The sequence below is a fragment of the Filicampus tigris genome, chromosome 2 (assembly GCF_054856515.1).
Source record: "Filicampus tigris isolate MCC_2025a chromosome 2, RoL_Ftig_1.0, whole genome shotgun sequence".
NCBI lineage: Eukaryota > Metazoa > Chordata > Actinopteri > Syngnathiformes > Syngnathidae > Filicampus > Filicampus tigris.
In genome coordinates this window covers 29,363,461-29,384,523 of record NC_141218.1, presented here as the reverse complement: position 1 = coordinate 29,384,523, position 21,063 = coordinate 29,363,461, and the positions used below count along the sequence as shown (strand labels likewise).

The 21,063-nt window shown below is 41.7% G+C and overlaps 1 protein-coding gene across 2 annotated transcripts in view; it reads right to left on the bottom strand.

Annotated features, from left to right (window-relative positions):
* The window catches only part of fat2 (FAT atypical cadherin 2), a 139,888-nt gene that overhangs the window by 50,135 nt on the left and 68,690 nt on the right, over positions 1–21,063 (bottom strand). For both annotated transcript variants that reach the window (XM_086023337.1, XM_086023338.1), the window contains exons 12-16: positions 20,760–20,959; positions 18,191–18,344; positions 16,892–17,125; positions 14,453–14,830; positions 1,039–1,250 (exon numbers count right to left, since the gene is read on the bottom strand). In XM_086023337.1, the coding sequence (XP_085879463.1) occupies positions 1,039–1,250; positions 14,453–14,830; positions 16,892–17,125; positions 18,191–18,344; positions 20,760–20,959 (1,178 nt within the window). The remainder of the gene's footprint in view (positions 1–1,038; positions 1,251–14,452; positions 14,831–16,891; positions 17,126–18,190; positions 18,345–20,759; positions 20,960–21,063) is intronic.

The following is a 21,063-nucleotide window of genomic DNA, read 5'->3' as shown; positions in this document are numbered from 1 at the left end:
GTGAGCAGAAGAATGTCAAACAGGACAGTGTGTGATTACGCTGCCATCTGTGAGACACTGAGCTGTGTTATTGCCATCTTATCTCCAGCACAGTACCTGACGTGACGGCTCACACAGGATAAGTGCGGTTATTGCAGTTAATGCTGCCTTGGGGTGTTGTATCGGTCGATGCATCTTACTTGCACATTTTTTTGTTTTATAATATCCAATAGAAGCCTGCTTTTTGACTGGCCGCTGGCCCATGAATAGCGAGAGTCCACCTACAATTGAAGGCCATTATCATGCAATGAAAAATGTTGCTTTTTTTTTTTTGGAACCCTCCAAATTCTTGAAAAACCGCAGATAAACTTCCAATAAGCATTTTCCATTAAAAAAAACAGGCGTTGGCTCCCAAAGAGAGGCAAACAAACCCACTAAAAATACATGAAAAAAACTAATCCAAAATACTTTTATAAAATATTGAAAATAATCGATGAAAAGGTGAATCCACGGGCGTGAGTCTGAATACCCACTGTAATACAATAAATAATGCTCGACAGGACGCCAGATTGATCGCATCATGTCATGACATCACCTTAAAGACCCTGAAAAAGTGAATTCAGAAATTTGCTTCTATACATTACACATGCTTGAAGATAATTGCTGAAAACACGTGCAAAGGCTGAGAACAATGTAGTACTCCATTGCGGAGGTTCAACATAGCGTTTAACCGTTTTTCATCGTTTCAGTTGTGGCTAAACCGCCGGCCATTGAGTCGGTGACTCACTCTGGAGAACAGCATGATTCAGCCCCAAATGTTTAAGAACCGGAGTGCCTTTTTTGTATCAGCGGCTATCCACCAATATTCTGCTGCTATTAAAGCATAAAACAATGAATGCACTAAATACTAACGTGAGGCCTACTGACGAACCATGACCATGCTAAACTAACAAAGATAGCTACTGTACATGCTCCCTGTGGCATTGTACACATAATGTACGTTGAATTAGAATATTTCATTGTAGTGTATGTGTGTACGTTGATGTTTCTTCAGTGTACCTTGATCACCAGGCTTCCTGGGGCTCGCTCCTCGGAAATCTCGGCGCTGTAGTCGCCGCGGCCGAAGATTGGAGCGTTGTCGTTGACGTCGCTCACGTTGACCACCACTATGGTGACATCGGCCAATGACGACCTGCCCCGGCTGCCCTCCACTGACAAGTAGAACTCCCGGGACACCTCGAAGTCCAGCGGGGCAGCTAGGGTCAACATCCCTGTAGAGACCAAATGTTTTTTAAACACTTGTTAGTCATAATTTTGAGTAATTTTGCTTTTCTTTTCTTTATTTATTTTTTGTAACTATCATATACTGTGGGTAACATGTCTTTATAATTAAGAATGGAGGAATTAATTCAGGGGCGGAACGGTGGTCGACTGGTTAGCACGTCCGCCTCACAGTTCAGAGGTGTGGGTTCGATCCCAGCTCCGACCTCCCTGTGTGCAGTAGAGCGGATGGGTTGGTTAAATCCCGCAAATAAATGGAAAGAAATCCAAAATATAAAAAAATATTGGGCAAAGAAAGAGATAAAAATCCACAAATATGTGAATCCACGGGTGCCGAACTGCAAATACGCAGGGGTGGACTGTAGTTTGAAGTTGTAATATCAGCAATCACCATTACATTGCAGACACGTCTTAGTTGATTTACGTGCGGTTATGAAGTGACGTCATCTTTAGTGACATGTCCATGAAATGAGATCGAAAAGCCTCGCCTCATAATTTCCCTCATATACTGTATTTCTACCTCCTACCGAATCGCACCACTGTAGAATTGCCCCGTCATGCTGCACCACATTTACTTTCGTTAACACTACATCGTGAGTGACGTCGTCTCTTATTCTGCGCATGCGGGTCACTTTGGCGGCGCATGTTCACACAGGAAAGAGACCAAGGTCCCATTTACAGTACCATGTAACATGAACATTACACACAAAAATCGGATTTTTTTTCCAAAAAAGACACCTTAAAGACACCTTACAGCCCTGCGTAGAAGATGAAAAGTGTCTTCCTACAGCCCAGAAATGCAGACGCTGTGCGCAGAGGTTCAGGAACAGGTGAAATAAATAATTAAGCAGTTATTTTGCAAATATTTATTTTCATTGTTAAGTGAAATAGTGCTCTTTTTTCCATTGTATTTTTAAATTCAGGTTAAGGCTACACCGAAAGCCCAAAGGATGACGGCTCACGACATTTTTGTTTGCTTGAATGTTAAGTACAGCTTTTTCATTCATTAATTCATCTTGATTTCAGATGTCAAAAAGTGCTTGCGGCTCCCAGTGTTTTCTTTCTGTCGAAACTGGGTCGAAATGGCTCTTTGACTGTTAAAGGTTGCCAACCCCTGCTCTAGACTAGTGTGAAATAGAGGCATTCGAGCTGCCAATGGGCGTATTAAACGTCTATTATCTAGCATTACGGCATAGTATTAATTGGAAATGTAGAGTCACTGCCAATCGTACAAATGACAGAGAACAAAAGACTGCGTATAGTAGGGTTGGACATTGTTTGAATTTGAATGATTCTGGTTCCGATTCCGGTTTGCCGTTTAGATTCCAGTTCTTTTGAGGTGTTCAAACTCCGGCCATTCATTTTCAGCGACTTGGAGCACAGACTAAAATAACCTTTGACACGTCACGTGAAGAACAAAAGAAGTTTGTTCTCATCTCTCATGTGTTTATTTCACTCGTTTTCAGCCAATCAGTCATCGGGATAGGGCCACCAGCCATGTTAAAATCTTGGAAAATCACTGTTTTGTTTTATTACCCAGCTGTTTTTAAAAAAAAATTTTTTTTACGATACACTATACATGAAAATATATTATAGCTTTGGTTTGGACTGAAAGATGTCAAAGCAGCCCATGCCTCCTTTGATATTTGTTTCCCTCCGTATGTGGCCCTTCACAGTATGGATACCCCAAGTTTAAATGGAGAGGCTAACAAGTTATTTTTGCATGAACTCGTCTGAACTCGTCGACAAATTTACATCTATTAACGTTACGCCTTTTCATTAACTTTACTATGAGTTTCTCACAGGGTTAGTTTTAACCAGTATTAATATCAAATTTACAAACATGAATTTATGCTCAACCTGACCCCAAAGTATGTTCATCCATCCATTATCTAATCCGTTTATCTTCACTGACTGACAAAATGATGCCACACGCATCACTGGACAAATTGGCTGGAAAGTTTTTATCAACATGATATTTAATCCAAATTTGGCAGGTGTTAATTTAAAAACCTGCATGACATGACTGTGATAGAGAGAAGCTTATTTTTCAGTAGACAACCTGTGTTAATATCTTGCAGTAGATATATTTCATGAACAAAGTCACAGACTTTATCAACCCTATCACACATGTAATCCAAATAACCAGAACTTGCATTAGGAGGCCAAGCACAACGAGCCACCAGTAGGGGTTTTACATGAGGGATGTACACTTAGTGCTCGCTGACCATGACATTCAGAGCAGCCCCTCCTGACATGCAGATCAGGCACGGTGCGTAGGGCCGCATCCTCCGTGGGGGCCCCATTTTTCGTGAGGGGATGCATAGCGCCAAGCGACATCTGACCAATATGAGGGCACGATCCGACATGCACTTGGCATGTCATCCCAAATTCTGTCCGTCCCCCGGCCGCCGCCTCCGCCCCCGTGGCAACAAAGTTGTTTCAGGCCATGAAACGAGGCCATTCGCCCCTGGCATCCGTTGCACATAATGCATAATCGCGCTTGACAGTTCGTCAAAACTGGCTTGGAAGTAATGTCCCTGCTCTGTCGGTGCAACGCTCAGTGTAGGGAACCACAGTGACAGTTGATTTGTTAAATATTGTGTACAGTCATTAGAGTCTTTTCCTTTAGGAAGTCCATGAACACATACACTAAGTTGTTTCCCCTGCTGCGGTTTTCCATATCTGCAAATTTCTCTTCCACTGCCATTAATGTGTTTCACTGTAAGCTGCATGAGCGCTTCACATTTGCATTGCTTCATTTTCCACTTTTTTCTTCCTTGAAGGGGAAAATATCCGATTGAATAGAGTCAAAATGTTTCTCAAGAAAGATTCATATTTCCATAGAGAGAGTTTCAGCCTTGGAAATTTGCCTTTCCATTATAGCTTCACTCAGCTTCATTGTTTCAGTCATTGTTGGCGTTCTCTCCAAGAACAATTTTGCGCTGTTCTTAGTATGCCTCGACATCAACACAGCAAAAAACCCAAAACTTCTGATTTTTGGCAGTTCCTTACTTGCAACTCAATGATTAATCCGTCTTGAAAAAAAAAATAAAAAACTTGCAGTCACTACTTCAATTCCATTGAGGAAAATATGAGGCAATGCAGGATAAAGCTGCCCCTGGGCGGTTGCACAATCTGTGTGTTTCTCTCTTTTCCCTTTGGCAATGCACATTTTTTGTAAGTTTGCTGAAGAGGACTGTAAAAGCCCAAAGTCAACATCTGGGACTTGGCAGCCCCCCATAAGAGCTTCCATGAAATACTTAACAGTGATGACAACATCTGTCCCTAAGTGTAGGTGGCTCCTCTGAAGGTCCATCACATGGGCAAGGATGAGCTTCAAGCCAGCCAAATCCAGGTCTTTGGTTCTCAAGAAATGTAAAGTGGCCAACAATTTCGATTTGTCCAAAAGAAGACCAAAAGCAGAATGACCTAGAAGCCAGGTTAACAGCCACTAACAGATACGGTCTCCAAGAATAGTTCAAAGTATGTATTGCCAAGTAATTCCAAGATATTCTGCCCTGTGCTGCACTTTGAGGTTCCAGTGACAACGGTAGAGGCACTAGAGAAGACCATCAGCCAATCCCTCAGGAGACGTCTGGGGCTCCCTTGGTACTTGAGCAGCATTGCCATGTATTGTCGATTCAACAAGCTGCACCTCCCCTTTAGAGGCTTAACAGAATTTAAAGCCACCTGCGGCAGAGAGGTGAGGATGTCCAGGTACTCTGGGGAAGGCTCTTTTTGGGATACGAGTGTTATCGCTGGCGACACAACAAAGTCCTTAGGTCGTTGGCGAATTCCATCTGTTCAACGATCCAGAACAACAAGTCCCAGGCCACTCCCAAGAAAGCTGTTGCTTTCATATGAGCAGGTGGGAAGGGTCAACGGCAGTTGTGAGCCAGTTGAAGTCGGATGCCAAAGATCTACAGACTATTCATTACAGCGAACACAAAGGTTTCTTGGTGTGAAGGGATTACAGACCAGGAGAGCCACCAAGAACATCCTGGAGGCCACAGAAAAGGCCAACTGTAGCTATGGATCCATAGGCAGGATCCGTAGCGTAACATGGTACGATACAAGCTGAGCATTAATCATCCCCGGTTGGCTCACCTGGGAGAGGTGTCTGATGATTTAAGGTCTGAATCACCATATGACGGCTGGTTCATCACACAATATTACCATCTGGTGTATTCAAGCACTGACCTATAATCTGTATAATAATGTGTTTACAGTACCACAAGCGTTCAAGTGTGCCGCTGCTGCCGTAGTTTCATGGGTTGAGATTGAATGTGATTGGTCAATTCTAAAGCCATATCCCAGTTGTAGGAGGCTGTGCACACTTGTGGAATCACACGATTTAAGCTGTTTATTATTTATTTCCCCTCTCCAAAAGATTTTTTTCTCTCAATTGAGTTGTATAGGTTATACAGTATTTTACAGAAGCAGCATTAGTATTCATGTGCTCTTGTAAAGATGTATCGAAGACTTCAACATAAGCTATTCCATGCATTTTCAAGGCCACCCGTGGCATGTGCGTGAAAGTATGGCAGCGACGGCACGCTTCGGCGCCTGTGGTATTTGCATAGTGAGCGTTTTTCACATGGCGTGACAGACGCAATCAGCGCTTGAGAATGGATGAAAGTCCATGCCGCTGGCCGTGTTCATTCAGCCTCAAATAACATATGGTTAATCGATGGTTTTCTCTATTTTATATGATTATTGCTGTCTTGGGGTTCGTGTTCATCTCAGTTGACATTAAAAGACAAAATATGTCCTGAATAATTGACTCATCATTGTTACATGGACAAACTACCAAACACAAACACACCCGGATGTTATTTTTTAGGCCAGTGTTAAAACAGGGTTAGGGGTTTGGGTTAGTGATAGACAAAGTTAGGGTTTGGACGGGGGTTAGGTTTGGTAGCGAGGCAACAATAAAACGTTAACTTTGAAACGGGATATCTTAAACCTGCTGGGGCTGGTATGGTTTTTAAAAGAGTCAATACAGTGGTGCCCTAGAGAGGAAGTCAACCCAAATATCGTTTCAGAACTGGGCATTCTGCCGGTCCGTATCTGTCACTGACGGACGCCCGTTTTGATGACGGTTGACGAATGACGGGTAACGTTTTAAAATAGTCGAATTAAGCATATAGTCGGAAGTCCTTTATTTCATCTGTCATCTGTCATAGGTGTGATTGTGAGTGCAGATGTTTGTCTTTATGTGCCCTGCGATTGGCTGGCAACCAATTCAGGGTGTCCCCCGCCTACTGCCCAAAGACAGCTGGGATAGGCTCCAGCACGCCCCGCGACCCTTGTGAGGAGAAGCGGTATAGATAATGGATGGATGGATAAAAATATTTTGTCATATTGTACCAACCAAATGCTGTTCCTTCTGGTGTGCCTGCCTTGGCCACTTAGGAGCAGTATGAAGATACAGTGTTCATTGAGGCGGTATGATGAATCCCACTCGGTTCATCAGTACTGCACTATACTGTGTATATATTGTTATATTCAAAGGACAAAGGATACATTAATGTGAGTGTTTTATTGTCATTCTACATGCTTGCTGCACCGTTTGTTTTCAATCCAATGCTTAAAGGTTTAAAGGGTTTTAAACACATGCTGATTAATTAAATGATTAGCTTTAACCCATTAAAGCCCGAAGCCCCTCGTGAGACATCTCTCTAAAACCTACGGTTGAATCACTCTTGAAAACCTGACATTTTCACCACCTACAAAATGATGAATATCTCAGCCCCTGTAGCAGATAGAAACATAATTCCCCCCAAAATTGAGAACTTAGACTTGTGGCTTTCACACAGTCCCGAGTTTATTCATCTTTACTGTGTCAATTGAAGATGCAAGTGAAGAACTATTTCTAATACAAAAATAATCGAATGGTAATTACCATGCTGCATTCTCTTACAAAGAAGTTGAAATCGTCATTGTCTACGAACATATATCTTAACCATACATCCCGTTTGAATGGTTCCACGGATTTAAAGTCCGCGAGCGTGTTGTCTATATCACTGCCGTGACTTATATCAGAGCTCCCGCGATTGACTGTGCCTCCATTATTCCTAAAAAAAATTCTGGTATCCTCCGACAAGCCACGACACTGTCACATGTATATTCTGATGCATTTCATTGGCTATGAGACCGAGAATTTGATTAAAAAAGAAAATGACGTATACGTTCTCCTGGCTTTAAAGGGAGAAACACGCAACAGCGCTCCCGGCTTTAGTGATAGAAACGCGGTCATGCGCTCCCATCCTTAATGGGTTAAGCTAGTGGACTGAAAGTCAAAGCAATGGTTGTTTTAAATACACAAGCAGTAATTGTCTTTATGTTTAGTTTGACAGTTAACTTCAACTCATTAAACAGTTTGAAGCCTTTTGTGGGGGGAAGAATTTTTCAGTATTTGCCAAGGTCCTAGCTATATTGTCAAGTGAGATGGGTTGACTTCACTGTCAACAAACAGTGGGTGTATCTTAAAATTTTGCTCTCACAGTAAGTCAAAGCAAAAAAATAGGTCGAATGACTGCTCGTATCTCAAAAAACTTAAGGCATCGCTGTAGTGTCCTTGCTCAGATCATGAACAGTTGATAGAGGCTCACCATCAAGCTCTAAGTGTAGGGCTGTCATCAGGGCTACATTTGAAAAAAAATTCACATTTGGCCCTTCCTGTCCTTATAAAATATTCAGTTTATTTTGTTTGTTTTGTATTTTTTCTTCTGTTTTGCTGCTGTCGCCTCTGTCTATTCCTCAGGCGACAATTCTGTGCCTGCAGAAACTCTCTTCTCCTCTCAGTTCCTATCAAATGTTTCTTACTCTTATTATGACCCATCAGTTTCTCCCTCGATAAAACACAATCTGCCACACAAATTTGTGTTGTTGTTGCGTGGTGGCGCAGAGGCCATGTTTGCGCATGTTGTCATAGTAAAACGCACACGCGCACACACACTGACATCACATTAAGCATGGCTCTGAAAAGCAACTTTTCTGTTCAATTTCATGAGTGAATTTTCCATGGTGATTTCAAGCAGAGCAGTGAGTTGTGGTTAACACAAGAGGAAGGCCACTCACACATAAAAAAAAAAACAACAAAAAACACGCATGTTAGGATTGGTGAAGACACAAGATTGTCCATAGACGTTAGTTGACATATGACCTGCCATGGACTAGCGACCAGTCCACGGCGTGGTCCCAACTAGAAAAAGCTCCAGTTTACCCGCAACCCTTGAGGATAAGGAGGATAGCAAATGGATAGAGTTGCCTTTCCAGTAAATAACAGATTTGGCAAAGTCCTTTATGTTGGTCCCGAAGTCATTTTCACACAGTGGGGGAATGAGGGAAGAAAGTTTGAACTTTAATGAGGACTTGGTACAATTTCAAGCATTGAAATGAAAAGTGCTTGCTAGTTAAAGAAGTAAATCATATTACAGCGCTCAAATTTGTGTCTTGAGGGCATAAAGCAATTATTTTATGTGTGCGTGGATGAAAAGTGTTGTAGCTTGTTAGTGTTTGCGTGCTGGTCTCTGCGGGATGCGCAGAAGTTTGTTTTCATTTTGCGGTGTGAAATTATTAAATGTATGCAGGACGCTCTCCATTTGCATTTTGTCGATAGGAGAAAAAGGAAGTGAAACGACACACAAAGGGTCAATTAATTAGGAACGGCTGTGGACTTTTTTCCCTAACTTTGTGGATCATTTCTCGTCATCCTGTTAATTTCTATTGTGCAAAGTGGCGGTTATCATGAATGAACGAGGAGCCGGCGTATTGACATCTATGAATGATCATACTGTATGTCGGACCTTTTGGACTATGTATTATTTCTAGTTGCGCATATTTCCATTGTGCAAGGTGGGGGCAATTGTGAATAACTTTTGAGAAGAGTGATCGCATGAATTATATGATAACTAGGGGTATCAAATTACGTCACTAATTGCGATCAATTAATTACAGTCACAGTACGCTTTAACTGTGATTTTTTTTTAATCACGTTAATGTCATTTTCAATCTTAAACTTTACTGTTTCTATATGATGATGAAATCCATTTTGGTGCGTGGGGCTTGTGCTTGAGTTGTTGGGGCTGTAAAAAACAATGGTCAATGTCACCCTGAAGTGGATATTGATCGGCTGTCATTGTGCTTGGCATAACCTGATAGGCAGAGCTGGGCAGTCCATCCTGGGACTGCAACGGTCCGTCCGTCCCCATTTTTGGGACGGAGGGCGGGGGGCGGCAAGTTTTAAAAAAGGGTCGGACTAGGCAAGGGCGGAGGTGGATTTTAATCTGGCCCACTAATCGGCCCTCATGCGTGTGACGTGGTCAGCTTTAGTTGTGCTAAAACTATTGCAAATAAATATTCAGTCACTTCACGTTCTCTTCTATGGAGCCGCCTTCATTAATTGCCTGCACAATGCTTTTCATGTTCTTACCAGTAGAAACATTGCACATGCATATTCTGCCCTCTAGTGGTTCAACACATGTAATACCATGGATAATGCCACAGAGTCAGCCATTTCACCTCACTGACAGAAACACGACCAGCCTGTCTTGTGTGTCATGTCATGTCATCTTCCAAACCGCTTATCCTATATAGGGTCGCGGGGAGTTGCTGGAGCCTATCCCAGCCGTCAATGGGCGAAGGCAGACCACACCCCGAACTGGTCGCCAGCCAGCCGCAGGGCACACATAGACACTGTCACTGAGCGGGAATCGATCCCACGCTGCCCGCACACAACTCAGGCGTGTGTACCACTACACTATCAGCGGACATCTGTCTTGTGTGTGTAATCCGGAATATCTCATGTCATGTCATCTTCCAAACCGCTTATCCTATACAGAGTCGCGGGGAGGTGCTGGAGCCCATCCCAGCCGTCAACGGGCGAAGGCAGACTACACCCCGAATTGGTCGCCAGCCAGTCGCAGGGCACACACAGACACCGCCACTGAGCGGGAATCGATCCCACGCTGCCCGCACACAACTCGGGCGTGTGTACCACTACACTATCAGTGACCCTGTAATCCGGAATAGTTTTTATAAAAATCATAAAAATCTCTACCAGCGTATACATTTAAACAAGACGGAAGTGGACGTCTTTGTTTCCTCATTTCCTCTTAAAATAACTTTGCATTGTTTTGCAATAATTATTGTATAAAAAATGAAAACGTCTTAAGTTAAACGCAAAAGCTTTGCAATAAAATGCAATAGTATTGCGTTATTACTCAATCTTAAATATACTCTTGATGTGCCCTGGTTTGCTTTGAATCAAGGCAGTTTAAAACAATAAAGAACCTCCCTCCTCCTGCTCGAGGCTGAACTTTGTTGAGTTCAGCCAGATGAACATCTCGCTCTTCTTGCACATGGCCTGATGAATAAATATCTGCCTGTTTTTTCATCAAAACTCATCAAGATTCCAGCCAACCTCGCCAAAGCCTGCGTATTCCCACTAAGGCATAGCTTTACTCCTGATGTTAAAACTTCTTATCACCACATTTACACTGTCCGAACTTGATGCCTGCCCCCAGATAATGAGAGCAAGAGCGTAGCGCGGCGATCGATGAGACTGGCTGACTTTCAACAATTTTTTGAGAGCCAAAGTTATAAAGTGTCCGTAGGGCAGCAAGTCCAAACATCAGCCTCAGAGTTTGAGTCCGCGAGTTAAAGTTCAAAATAAAAAATAAAAAAATGTTGTTAGGACCAGAGAAGGACTATTAATTGGCTCGAAGTTACAAACACAGATAAGCAAAGACGACAACAACAAAACAACAATATAACAACAATATTTGGGCCCCGAATATTTCGCAATGTCATAGAAGCCTTGTAGAATTTTGAAAAAACGAACAAACAAAACAACTAAAAACTATTCAATCTATTGTAAATTATTTATCGGTTTCGCCAAGTTCTGACTTTGTTGAGGTAACGATTTGAGTTTCTTGATTCATGAGGAGTCGTAAAAAACTTCACCACCGTGTTTTGCCCACACTAGAGGCCTATGCGGGAGCTTCTCTTTTTTACTCTCAAGTCAATGATCCTGCTCCGTTTTTCTTCCTTGATACTATTTTGAAAGTCTACGGGATACCGGTGTCTTTCTTGTTATAGTTCTAGTTTCTGCCCACTGCCTGTTTTCAGGCATGGCTTCCTTCTTGTGGGTTTACTTATGATGGACATGACAAAGACATTTTATGCTGCTTAGGCAAACTCGGTTTGGGAGCTGAATTATTATTATTTTTGTAATTCCTGGTACAGATCCATGGAAATGACCCCTTAAAATGGCCTTTTCAAAACAAAATGTCAGACTTCTTTAAGCCAGCGCTTTTTGAAACTTTTTTGTGGATCTACTCATAGTTGCCAACCAAACTTCATGTTGTGGAAGGGAAATTGCTTTGTGGGATGATTTTTTTTTTCAGGTCTGGTTGGACGCAACTGGTAATGGTAATGGTAATGGGCAGGGGTGCACATAACTGGTACACAGGTACACTTGCGCAACAGAAATCACTGATGCGTAGTAATATCATGTGCGCCTTTGTGTACACACCAGTGGTGCAACGGATCATCTTTGATCCGTGATTGGTAAGGATCAAGCATCACGGTTTGGCACATTTCGTAGAATGGTTGGTGAACGATCGATCCAGGGACGGAGTCAGAACGTGGCTAATGGGTGGGCCTGGAAAAATGAGGGTGGGCCTGAATATTTCTCTCACGTCACACAATCCTCCTGTCCCAACACATCGTATATTCAAATAAAATGACAAACCGAATAACAGGAAATTCAGATCTTCCTTAGACAACCACAATTATGCCATTTCTTATTATTCAATTAAAAAAACACACAGATCATTTGATGATTTACTAAAAATGTAAAAGTATATATTTTTTCATGAATCTCACTGGTTGAGCAGTCTGTCAATCTGGGTGGGCCTGTGTGGGCACGATCACATTAAGGCAACGTGATCACTGATTAGTCCGCATTCGCTGTAATAGCAGCAGAGAAAGTTGAAAACCCTCATGGATCACGTAAGTCGCATGTATGGGAGCCTTTTGCAAACATACTCAACGAACAAACTACCTACGCAAAGGCTTACTTCAAAATAAAGCTTAACAAGTAATACATTGAGTCATTGATTCCAATGCAATAGAGTTAGTAGACTTTTACTTCGAAGTTGACCCCTGTGGTGGCAGTTGTAATGGCTACCTTGACTTACGTTTTCGACGTCTCGGCTTGCAACCTACGTCAACACAACACCATCCCGAAATCACATTCAGTTGCTAATTTAGGATGCTAACAAACCGCTAGTTAATTACGCTGTCATTGTATGATACGGCACAAGTCTCCACAAGTCCACGGCACAAGTTTTTGATGGACCAAACCCCTTTTTCTGATTGGATAATGTCAGTTACGCCGTGGCACCTGCCTAATTCTAATAGTATCATAACAGGTGGCTTTACCCTTTTTCTTATGGCCAACACAAAGGTATTTCGAACTTAATGGTATCTAATGTCTGTTTTACTTCCCATCACAGTCAATTTTGATTTATATTGGTGTCATGTTGATTTTACTGAAACTATAATAAAAGGCCCCCTCAGGGGCCATCAAACATTTTGTTGCTTTGATCACTTCAACTAGATTTACAGCAACCTGTCATCACATTCAGCTCAAACAGTGGACATGCTCACTCATAACCACTCAATTCTGTCTATTGGCATTTTTAGCTGGGTTGTACAGGAGTGATAAGATCAAACTAAAAACCTCACCGAGAAACAAAGGACAACACTTATGTGTGTTTTGCTTTTTTCTTTGGCTTCTTTTGCCACAACGCAATAGTAAAAAGCAATGTCATATCATCGTGCAATCACTTCTCAAAGTGACCCTAGACTGTTATTTAAAGGCATTAAAACATGTCTTTACACTTGTGTGGTAGATTTAAAAATAGGGAAACCACAGTAAAAAGGTTTTTAAAGAAACCTGATTACAATCACCGCTCTATGTTGCACATTAGTGCATACAGTACATCAGTGAATATTACACGCTAGCTTATTAGCATAAATCAATGGGCCTAAACATGAGTGCAGAAGCACAGCCTGCGGCTGCCTTGGAGGGACAAATATGGATTCTAGTGCGAATTAATTCACACTTGTTTTACTCCCGCGAGGCAGCTCGGCTCTGAAAACAAGCAACTTTACTCTTCGCTTGGTTAGATCCATCACACCGAAAAACAGATCAGTCAGGTAGGTTTTTTTTTTTTCAAACTTTATTTCACCACTTGAAGGCTGTCCAAATCATGACCCAACAGATGGCGCTATAACCGCTAATTCTAAGGTCATTTCCAGAGCTGGGCAGTCCGTCCAGGGGCTGGACCGGTCTGACCCATTTTTGGGGCGGGGGGTTTGGGGGTGACAAGTTTTGAAAAAGAGCTGGACTAAGCAAGGGTGGAGGTGGATTTTAGTCCGGCCCACTAATCGGCCCTCGTGCGTGTGACGTGCTCGCGAGGCAGCCAAAAGTTCATCTTAAGCTACTCTGTGAAATTGGCAAACGACAAAAATTGCTTCCAAACGCATCGAATGCGCCACTACCAACTGTACGTACTTACTTGCATTGGGCGCGTTGGGTCTGCAAAAAGGTTTAAAAAAAACAAAAAAAAACGCTCTAGCAGGTAAAAATTTGTTTCCCCCCACTTTTCCCCATCCATTTTTAGATATGTTACAGTACTGTATACTGTAATCCCCTTGCTGCCTCGTTTTAGATGTGATGATTTTCATGCAGTATTTCTATTGTTTATCGCAGGCAAAAGCCGTTAGCATCTCTCCCACGGCGGCGTCATGCACGAATGCCTTTTTTTGGGGGGGGCGGGCAGAACGGGGTCGGGGGCCGATAATTTTATAATAAGGCCGGAAGTTCCAGGCCGGAAGGACACCCAGATATTTAGATATGGCTACTTTAGACATTTGTGTGGGTCTCCTCATGACAGGCATGACAGGCTACTAACTTTCATATTGCTTAAGGAAAGTGGCTCCAGGGCCTGCATTTTCAAACGATTTCAAAGGGGTACTGTTGAACCAATGTCTATTTAACCTTACCAACTATGTGAAAAACGTTGACTCTTTTTGATAAATTTGACTACATGCTATTTACAATAGTGTCTGCATCAGATACTACATCAGCCCAAAAATAGTGTAAAAGTCGTACCTGTTTTGGGGTCCAACAAGAAGTGTCCGTCCTCGTTCCCGGACGCAATGCGGTACACCACTGAGGTGTCCCCGTCGAGCGCCGACACGCTGACCACCCGGGAACCGACGACCAGCGACTCGGGGACCTGGGCGGCGTATTCGGCGCTGGGGAAGACTGGCCGGTAGTCATTCAGAGACACTATGTCCACCGTGAGTGCAGCGACCGAGTGGAGCGGGCGAGGGAGGCCGCCATCCGTCGCCTTCACCTTGAGCTGAAGGCGTGCCGGCGTGTCCGGGCCGAGTACTCGCTCCAGACGCAGCACGCCAGAAAACTCGTCCAAAGAGAAGTAACCGTCGTCACCCGTCAGCAGGGAATACCGTATCTCTGAGTTTTGCCCTACAGGAGAGAGATGTACGCTGTATTTAGCGTGAACTATAATCTGTCATTTTGGTTGAAAGCAGCCATTTGAGCATCGTTTTGGCCATTCACAAGGGTGCATAAAAGATAAACTCCTCGGTTGTGTGATGGAAAACCACACAACAGATGTCTCGTGATATTGATCTTTTGTCGGCAGGTGAGTCTATAACTTCCTGTTTTTGACATTAACACTGTACCATGAGAGATGCAACATATTGGGATATGCAGAGAGTATTAAAGGATATCTGTGTCTTCACAGGCATGGCTTCTTGAGACTGTTTTGAGGGTAATCATGATTGACATGACTATAGTACTTTTAGCTATTTTGGAAGGTTGAAAATAATGAATTGAAGAATAACTAAATGCGTATTGTCATGTTTGTTTGATGTGGTTGTACTTGTAGTACATTTGTAAACTATTAGCTTGAGCAAATATGTTGTTTGTAAGAGAAAAAAAACAAAAATTGGCCAGGCTGAATTGTGCCATTCTGCCTCCAATCAGTATGACAGTTGATCGTTATATAGTGGATGTGTTGTGGAATATACCACTATATGATGACAAATCAGTGATTTTACAGAGTACCAGCACTTTTCAATTTTAGCCTAGCATACTGGGACTTTTCACGGCATACCGGCACTTCACATGAGCTCACAGTACCCTTGTTCTATTGTTCTCTGTGCACTTTGCGTGCGCCATCATTTAGACATGTCGAGGAAGCTGCAAACATATTCATGACGTAACACGCCGCCAACGCAAAGGTTAATCAAAATAAAAGTTGAACAAATAATACATTGACGCCTATCCAATAGCCTTAGTAGGCTTTTATTTAGAAGTTGGCCCGCATGGTGGCGTGATGGCTAGCTTTACTTGTCTCTTTGACATTTTGGCTTGCCTTATCACAATTGTTATTGGCAATAACACAACACCATCCTGAAATCATATTCAATCGCCAATTTAGGACGCTAGGAAACATAGGCTATTTTGTAATCCACTCTCCGTGTTTAAAGGAAGAGGATGTGCTTTAAATTGCACTTAAAGCTGTGTTCCTAAAATCTAATTGGCTATATTTGAATATTTTGAAATTTTGTGTTTGCTGATCTGAAAAATGATCACTTTGACTCAATCTCATGATGACTCAAATCTGTAATCCGATGGAATGCGATCATTTAACTGGCAACAGTCGAATAAGGGGAGTACCGGCACTTCATTTTTTTCCAGTTAAACCACTGGACAAAATAAACAATAAACACACATACGCACACATGTCAAACATAATTAATTAACTGGCTTCAGGAAAATTATTATTTTTAAAACGTGTGTAAATCAATATAATATATCGATATAATAATAAAAACAACAACAACAACAATAGTACTAATAGTAATACTTCTACTACTACTACTAATAATTAAAATAATGATAGCAATATCGATATATCCTTAAATAGTGACAGAATCAACCCCAAATATTTGCATATTGATACAGTTGTGTGATAGGTACACTGGGATCTCAATATTTTTGTTGGCCAGCATTACTTTTCAACACTGACGATATATCATGATAAAGTACAGTATATCATGATGATATCGATATATTTTCAGTTATGGACAGTATTGATAACTGATGTTGGCATATTGGTACTGTACTATGAGAGGACCTACACAATACATTGCAATATGGATATACCGTATTTGTATAATATATTTTTAGTTAGGGACAGTATCGATACCAAATATTTGCGGAAATAAAAAAATTGCGTGCAATGATTATATGATATATATCCCGATTCTGATTACTTGCGGGCAAGAAAGAGTATTGATACCTGATATTGTTGAAGCAATGCTATTCACTGTGATATCGTTTTTTTTTTTTTCATGATATCAATATATTTTCAGCTTGCGAGTTAAGGTCAAGTGTCAATGTAAAGGCACTAGTTGCTCTATTGTTATTGTAGCGTAGGAGATAACCATATGCTGCATTGCAATTTCAATTTATCCCAATATGGATACATACAGTATGTTGTAATCCCTGTGGTGGTACCTGTGTCTGTGTCCTGGGCATAGACGGCCGCAACGGGCGTGCTCCTGGTAGTGTTGTCGTACACACTAACGCGGTAGTGGCTGGACGAGAAGTGCGGAGCGTTGTCGTTCATGTCCAAGACCCTAAGCAAGATGTCGGCCTCGCAGGACCGCCCGCCGCCATCAGTCGCGCGTGCCACCATCTTGTACTCGGAAACAAACTCACGGTCCAGCGCGGCCAAGGTGAACAGTTCGCCTGAAGGGGGAAGATTTTTGGAGTTACGTAAATAACAACCATGTTGGATGTTAAAAAGCATGTTTATTATAGTTGGACGAGGGCTAACTAGCATGTTAGCCTCACTAGCGCTAACTAACATGTCTGATAACAATTTGACCGGGTCAAAGTAGCTTGTTAGCCTTACTAGGGCTAACTAGCATGTTTGATAATAGCTTGACCAGGTCAAATTAGCTTGTTAGCCTTACAGCCCCAATCCCAATAAGCGTCAAACAATAAGTGTTTGCGAAGGCAGCGAATGTTGCTTTCTCATCAGGGTTCGTTCAAGATCACAAATGTTTGCCAAACGGTTGCCAGACATTCGCCTGTACTTTTCTAAAACACTAAAACTGGTGGTGAACGTAAGGCGAACATTTGCAACCTTGACGAACCAACCTTGACTTTATTATTATTATTCTATTTTATTCCTCACACTTTTTTGGCGTGCTTCTACTTCCACAGTTTTCATCCGATTCTCGCCATTCCAACCTTAATGGATTCCCAAAATAGATTCCCACGACTTCCAGGGGGCCATTTTTTCGCCCCTAACATTTACGGTTCCCCCAAAATTCCCCGTTTTTCACCCCAAAAAACCCATTCATTTCCAATGGGACATTCAACACTTCCCCATCTGCTGCGCTGAGTCGATTCCCGCTCATTCCATTAATTTTGATTCAACTTCATTCAGCTCATTCAACTCACAATCCCACGTTGAAGGCAGAATGGCTCAGTGGTAAAGTGGTCGTTTCCCAATCAGGAGGTTGTGGGATCGATCCCTGCCCATCCCTCATTGTTTCAATTTTTTTTTCCTGACTTCCTTCTGTCATTGTTTCCTTGCTTCCTCTTTTCTTGCTTCCCTTCAGTTCCCCCTCTAGTTAAAATATATAACATTCATACATGCCATAAAGCATAAGAGGTGCAATTTTATAACATATACCGGAGTGTTCACTGGGAGTCTATTTCCGAACCAGCCCATTATTGATTGACCAGGCTTTTTAACTGTCAGTTTGCCAAATAGCTTTGTCTGGTCTGTGTGGCGGTACATACCAGTGACGTGATCCAGATGAAACTGGTTTGCATCAGGACCATGCAGGCTAAAGGAGATGAGAGCATTTGGGCCCTCATCGGCGTCCAAAGCAGACACCTTCAACACAAACGTGCTGGATGGAGAATTCTCCATCAGAGCCTCTGAATACACCAGCTAAAAACACACAACATGCTAAATGTTAGCACATGTAATGCAGTACCCTGAAATGTAACATTACAGTTATGCTCATATTTTCTCCCAACCCAGCACATTGTTTGATGAATCGTGATAAAAGCATCATAATATCAAGATACAGTATTGCTCCACCTTTAGCGCAGAAGACATTGGCCAGTGAGACCAGTGAGATCTTGACCTTGTGTTAACGTATTGATACTGTATCCTAAGACATAACGTACTGTGATATTAAGCTACAGTATTGTCCCACCCTTAGCATAACTGTCAAAACTCTCTACCGATATCGTTATATATTGCGTATAGGGTTGCAACTAACTAATTATTTTAATAATCGAGTAATCTGTTGATTATATTGTAGATTAATCGATGAATGATATTGTTTAAAATACATGGCCATTTATTAAAAAATAGGACATTATTTCAAATTGATAGTGGAGGAAGAACACAAATATAAATTACAGTATGATTCAGTTACAGGTTTGGTCCATAAAATCCGTCAGAAAATCGGCAAAAATATTGATGACAATTTTCCAAAGTAAAACCAGATGTTTGCAAATGTCTTATTTTGAAAAATTCACACACACAATCAGTCTGTTTTCATGAAGGACTATAGAACTCTGAGAATATTAATTGTTGAAAGGCTGAAATGTCAAGGTTTTGGACAATGTTAAGTTTTAGCAAGGTCTCTAAATGATTAATCGATAATCAAAAATAATGATGGATTGATTTGATAAATGATTAGTTGTGGATTATTGACTAATCCTTGCCCCTCTAATTGCAATGTATCCATAGATGTATCTTTATGCCATGATTCAGTATTTTACCATATAATTACATATTTAAATATTTTCATCTTATAATCACACTTAGACAAAAAATCTGTTTTTGCCTGAAACATCCTCTAATTATGCTGGCCACCCCTGCTAAAATTGGCTCCATTCCTTGTTAAACTGCTAATTACATTCTACCCCTGAAATCAAATTTGAAAAATATAATACAATCAGTATTTAGTTAATTCTTTTGAAAAGAACTTAAACAAACATCTTAGGCCATTATTTCAGGAAGTTGATGATATGATACGATGAATTATGACATCAAAATATGGTCTCATTGAATCCCCAGCACATCCAAATAGTTAACAGGTGTCAAATTCAAGGCCAGATGCAGCCCATCACATCAGTTCATGTTGCCCGCTAAAGCAAATAAAGTGTGTCTACTATGATGTAACAATTCACTCAAGCCGTGATTCAATTCGATTTTCGATTTTCAGTTCCTGATTTTCGATTCAATTTGATTTTTTTTTTACAAATTGCTACCATGCTTGTCTCTGTGCACTAGTGTGGTTCTGCAGCCATCCACAAACGCAATCCGAAATGATGTTTGGCACAAAAGCATAATATGATCTACACATTCACACTACACACACATACACTAAATGTGCTATGCATCTGGAATGAAAAAACGTTTCAAGACATAATTTTCTAGGTGAATTTAATCAACTCGATTTTCAATTAATCACACCGATTAATTGATTAATCAGGGCAAATCGATTTTAAAACGATTTTCGATTAACCGTTGCATCCCTAGTGTCTGCGTCATGTTTCTTGTTGAATGGAACATTTGTTGTTTATTACAGCAGAATTTTTTCTGTCTTTTGTCTTTCTTTTTTTTTTGTTTTACTAAAATTTCCCGGTCCGTTTATCACCTTCAGTCTGTAGCCGGGGTATCTGCCTTTTTGTCCAGCTGGATCAAATAGTAAATGCCTATAGGCCGGCCTTCCATTCATTTTAAATGGGCTTCCATTAGCATTTCCGTCGACCAACTTCGATCAACTGCCACTTGACAAGATGCCTTCTTTTTTTTTTTATTTCCTGAAAAGTAGTCATTTTGGAGATGTGAGGATTTTGCCCGACAGCGCCGATATGTAATGTGTTGATGTGATTATACTGTACATTTATATGGTTTTCACAATCATTTCAGCCCTGTAGGAAACCGTAACTATAATGTGCCCCTAGATGACGTCGCTCCCAGGCGACAAGCTTGCGTGTGTGTATGGCTCCCCAGCTCTTGCCACTTAACTCACCCCGCAATGCAACGCCAGGTAACAGGTGCTCTCCTTTTTTATGAAAATAAAGCACACACTACAACCGTGTTTCACACTTCTCAACAGGAATTCAAGCCACAAATCCCCTTTAGAAGTTGGCAACTTGGAAGCCAGACCAGCCAACTTTAAGACGTTAGGGTTGTGATGCAGATAACTTTAGAAGTAGTATTATGCACTGCACTTATTGTACTTACAAGTCTACCCACTGTTATACAGTACCTGTATTTGATAATGAAACCATTATAACCCTGATAATGAGGAAGGCACAAAATATGTGATGATATTGTGACCTGTTGGCACTGCGGCGTGTTGTCATTGTCGTCCAGTACGTCCACGTGCACGTTGATTGGAGACTGGAACTTTCCATCCGTGGCAGTGATGGTGAGCGCGTAGGCGGCGTTGGCCTCGCGGTCCAGCGGCTCTTTGGCGATTAAACCCCACTCACCCTCGTCACGATGGATCACGGCGAACTGGCCCAGTGGGTCCCCATCTGTGGCCGACAATAGAGAAACCTTAGTTAGTGCATGAATAATGCAACGGCATGCTAGACTATGTGGAATATTTCTTATGGTTTTGTTTATTTCGATTGTACGA